At 57.5% G+C, this 4,688-nt stretch overlaps 1 protein-coding gene across 1 annotated transcript in view; it reads right to left on the bottom strand.

Annotated features, from left to right (window-relative positions):
- Positions 1-4,688, bottom strand: part of LOC108505697 (coiled-coil domain-containing protein 81-like) — a 7,240-nt gene extending 2,552 nt beyond the window's left edge. The window contains exons 1-7 of the mRNA XM_017831954.1: positions 4,472-4,688; positions 3,193-3,254; positions 2,588-2,744; positions 2,072-2,328; positions 1,271-1,356; positions 580-674; positions 219-336 (exon numbers count right to left, since the gene is read on the bottom strand). Of these exons, the coding sequence (XP_017687443.1) occupies positions 219-336; positions 580-674; positions 1,271-1,356; positions 2,072-2,328; positions 2,588-2,744; positions 3,193-3,254; positions 4,472-4,583 (887 nt within the window). The 5' untranslated portion in view covers positions 4,584-4,688. The remainder of the gene's footprint in view (positions 1-218; positions 337-579; positions 675-1,270; positions 1,357-2,071; positions 2,329-2,587; positions 2,745-3,192; positions 3,255-4,471) is intronic.

Below are 4,688 nucleotides of genomic sequence, written 5' to 3'. Positions count from 1 at the left end.
CGGGGTTGGATCAAGGCTTGGACTTGATGATCTCGGAGGTCCCTTCCAACCCAGCTGATTCTATGATTCTGTGATTCTATGAAGAGCCAAGTCCTTGTGCCCATGCTGGGATCTGCCCTGGCTGAGTCCAGGCACAGTGGCCAAAGGTGGCAGCTCCTCACATCCGCCCAGGAGCACGTGGCACTTGGCATTCCCTAGAGCCACTCTCCAGGACTCACCTCCCTCTCTGCCCTCCAGCATCAGCCTTTCTCTTTTCCCTTCCCGCCACCTCCACATCCCTTATCCGACTCGGAGAAACACGTGGGCGAGAAAGAAGGCGCTGGCCAGGAACATTCCCTGGGGAAGGCAAAGAGGAAGCTCCTCTCAGCTGCACCTCTGGAACACTTTGGACATGAAGGATGTGCCAGCCCTCCTGTCCCAACTCACTCCCCTTCCCTGAGGGCCGTGCTACTCCCTGGAGCTGCCCCACTGCTGCCTTGGGGCCCCATGTAGAAAAAGGGTGACCTGCTGGGACAGCTTTTAGGCTGGAGAGGGGATTCCCTTGAGCATGGAGGAGGTCAGTTCTGGGGGGGGATGTACCCGGAGTCAGCTGGTGCTCAGCGCTCGTTGTTCCAGTGCTCTGCAGGGAAGCATTCACAGGATGTGGCTTTGACTTCCCATCCACCTGCACAAAGCTGGAAAGAATGTGGAGACCTCAGTTGGAATGGATGTAGCAGAGCCCATGGCAGCCCCTGGGAAGGAGCTGTTCCCGGCCATCCAGTTTTCTAAATGAGACACAGTAGGAGGAGTGGTAAAACATTTCCCTGGAGCCTCCATCCATAGGGCTCCTCTCAGGCAAGTCTGGGATACCCCTTGTCAGAGGTGCTTTCCAAGGGAAGCAAACACACATTGACTGGGAGCATCCCGGGCTCTGGGACCTGAGAATATCCCGGGCTCTGCGGCCTCTTGGTTCTCAGTCTCACTCCAAGGAAAGGGAAGGAGATGGTGGAGTTCTGCACCATGGCCCCCAACTGCATCTCCAGGGCAGTTCCCACGCAGGTGGGAAGGCAAAACGGGCCTTCTTGCCAGGGAATCCACCTGGAGGCACTTCCCAAAGAAGCCAGAATGGCCCTGGGCTTTGCACAAAAGCATTCCCTGGGCAGAGTTCTTCCCACCCAACCTCAGGAGGAGACCAGCAGCAGTAGCACCCAGGGCAGCTCAGCAGGGAGGGGCTGGGACACTGCCCAGCCAGGAGGGAACACACCCCTGGAACAGGAAAAAAGGGACTCACTGTGGCAACACCAAGACACCTCCAGGAGGCAGCTCGGAAATGTCCTTTTCCGTGCGGGCTATGAATGATTGCCTCAGGTTTGGTGACTGCAACAGGGACAGAGACATGGCAGGGATCCACGGGGAATTTACCCCGCTCAACAGGCAGAAACCTCACCTCAAACCCGACCACAGCTGCCTCTGTCACCCCAACCCCAACTGCCTCTTTGTCTCCCCAACCCCAGCTCCCTCTCCACCACCCCAACTCCGAATGTGTCTCCTCAAGCCCAATCCCTGCTGCCTCTCTCTCACCCCAACCCCAGCTGTCTCTCTGTCTCCTCAACCCCAAATACCTCTCCTCAAACCCAACCCCAGCTGCCTCTCTGTCACCCCAATCTCAGCTGCCTCTCCTCCATCCCAACCCCGACTACCTCTCCATCATCCCAATTCCGGCTCCCTCTCCACCATCACAACCGAACTACCTTTCTGTCACCCCAACCCCAGCTGCCTTTACCCCACCCCATCCCCAACTCCCTCTCTGTCACCCCCAATCCCAATAGCCCCTCTGCCATCCCAACCCCAGCTCCCTCTCTGTCTCCCCAGCCCAACCCCAGCTGCCTCTCCCCCACCCTCCTCCTCTGCCCCTGCATTGTGTCCACATCCACCAGCCTCCCCACCACCTTGGCCTTTTGGGACACCAAAAGGTGTCTCCAAGCCCAGCACAGCTCATCCTCCAGGCAGGACCCTCTGGAGGCAGGAGGGCAGGCCCAGTCAGCAGGACCATGGGAAGCTGCCCAAGAGTTGGAAGGTGTAGCAGACCCACCTGGAGCAAACTGTCTGCCAGGTTCTCGGACTGAGCCACCTCCCGGGCCAGGCCCTCGAAGAACCTCATGGCCACGTGCCCCCCTCGGCACACCAGGACACCGATGTCCTTGAACACGAAGTCGAAGTTCTGCCTGCTGGACAAGGCCCACTCAAAGACCCTCGTGGTGGCCTTGATGCACATCACGACGGTGGCCTTGGGCACGTGCAGGCGCAGGGCAACCTCGGCACAGACCAGCTCGTCGGCTTTGGAGAGCTCTGGGGAGAAACCACCCCACGGCAACATCACCCGCTCGGCCCTCCCGGGATCACCGGCCACGCCAGAGCCACCAACCCTCCCACCACACGGACGAGGATCCAGCAGTACATCTCGTGCCTCTGTGGGCCCGTGCAGTGACTGCCAGGAACACTTCCAAGAGAGCTGCCCAGCAGTACCAGCACCCCTTGGATTTAGGGTGCCCTGGAGGAGCCACAGAGCTGCTGGCAGGGCCCCAGCAGTGTCCAGGGCTCATCTTACCAGGCGCCAGACTGTTCCCATGAGGGAGCTTGTTCCCCACCAGGAATGGCTTGTCCAGGTCGAACTCGGGACTGTCAACCAAGAAACCTTCCAGTTTTCCCTGCCAGATGGGCTTTTTCATGATGTGGATGGTCCCCAGGCCCATCAGCCCGACCCTCTGGAATCAAAGGCAGGTGATAAGCAAGGCCAGGCACTTTTCAGAGAGCAGACAGGGGAAAAGGCTTGTGTGGACTCCACTGAGGGGGATCTGTGGCCTTTCCAGATGCAAGGCCTGAGATGGAGCACTCAGGAAAGCCTTGCACCGCAGAGGGTTCCTCGCTCCCTGCAGTGTGCAGGACACGCAGAGCCTGGGAAGGCCCAAGGAGTGCCAAGAGCTGAGAATTGTCAGAGCACTGCCTGGGCTCTCCCACTGGGTGTTCCTCCCTTCCAGCTGTGCTGGAAAAGACTCCAAAAAAAAGAAATCCAACATTCTCCTGCTAAAGTGCTGCTTGTCTGCTCTCTCCAACTGCCTGAGACACTTAAGCCGGATGAGCAAGGGCCAGGCAGGACAGGGAAGAGTCAAGAAACCCCCATGACCTGAGGGGGGACGAGGAAACCAACCCCACCTTCTTCAGCAGCAGGTCTTGGCGGCAGCACTCGGACACACAGTCCCAAATTTTAGTGATTACTGTTGGAAAAAGAGAAGGGCGGGCCACGTTGAGGTTATGAAGATCATCATTTCCCCTTGCCTTCCCAACCTCACATCCCCTTCTCCACAGGGACTCTTCCTGGGGAAAGCCACCAACACATTTATTACTGGTGACTGGAGTAGCCTCTCAATCAGTGTAGCCTCTAAAATCAAGAATGGTCTAATGAAGGATATACAAAAGCAATGCAATTTTCTTTCTAATTCAACGTATTTTCTGATTCCCCAAAACCCATATCTGCTCTTTCCTCATATTTGTCGATTTTCTAAAAAACATATTTTTTGTTAATTTTGCAGTAAAATCAAGGTCCACAGAAGGGCCCTGGTAATGAGTCACCTTTTCTGAACTTGCAGTGAAGAATTCTGCAATTCAAACCCTGAAATTGGCACAAGTGGGACTGTTTGAGTGACTGCGGAAACACCAGATGGGAATACCAGGAGAAGACAGTCAGGAATGGCACATTTGGGCAACTGGGGAGTCAGATGCTGGAGAGCAGTGCCAGGAAAGGGCCCTGGGGGTCCTGGTGGGTGCCCAGTTGTCCCTGAGTCAGCAGTGCCCTGGCAGCCAGGAGGGACAACCCTGTCCTGGGGGCATCAGGGAGGGGATTGTCCTGCTCTGCTCTGCCCTGGGGCGGCCTCACCTCAACATTGGGGCTGTTTGGGGGGACACAATGGAGGGAAGATATTGAGCCATTGGAGAGTGTCCAAAGGAGGCAACACAGATGGGGAAGGGCCTTGATTTGAAGCCGTGTGAGGACACTGAGGGCACTTGGTGTGTTCAGCTGGAGAAGAGGGGACTGAGGGGAGACCTCAGTGCAGTTCCAGCTTCCTGGGCAGGGGCAGGGACTGAGCTCTGCTCTGGGGGGACCAGGGACAGGACTGAGGGAATGGTCTGGAGTTGGGTCAGGGCAGGGTCAGGTTGGAGATTAGAAAGAGGTTCTTCCCCCAGAGGGTGGTTGGCACTGCCCAGGCTCCCCAGGGCAGTGGGCACAGCACCAAGGCTGCCAGAGCTCCAGGAGGGTTTGGATGATCCTCTGGGGCACAGAGTGGGACTCGGGGATGGGGATGGGTCTGGGCAGGGCCAGGAGTTGGACTGGATGATCCTTGTGGGTCCCTCCCAGCTCAGCATATTCTGTGATCCTGTGAAAAGCTGGGATTATCCCATGGCTCTTGGGCCTCAGGGGACCTCAAGGCCTCACCATCCTTGGAGAAATACACGAGGTCTGGGGACAGTGCAAGGAGGGAGCCAGGAAAGGGCTCTGTCTTGGCTGCAGCTCCTCGTGCTCGAGCTACTCTCCTCCTCCTCTCCATCTCACCATGGTCCCAAACCGGGGCACCAGATCCTGGGAACAGCTCCCCACGGTTGTTCCTAGTCCTGGTTCTAGGGAAGTGGGCATTGGGGTGTTGCCAAGGGAG

This window comes from Lepidothrix coronata, unplaced genomic scaffold (genome assembly GCF_001604755.1).
Source record: "Lepidothrix coronata isolate B3197 unplaced genomic scaffold, Lepidothrix_coronata-1.0 Scaffold198, whole genome shotgun sequence".
NCBI classification, from domain to species: Eukaryota; Metazoa; Chordata; class Aves; order Passeriformes; family Pipridae; genus Lepidothrix; species Lepidothrix coronata.
This window is presented reverse-complemented; position numbering and strand designations above follow the sequence as displayed.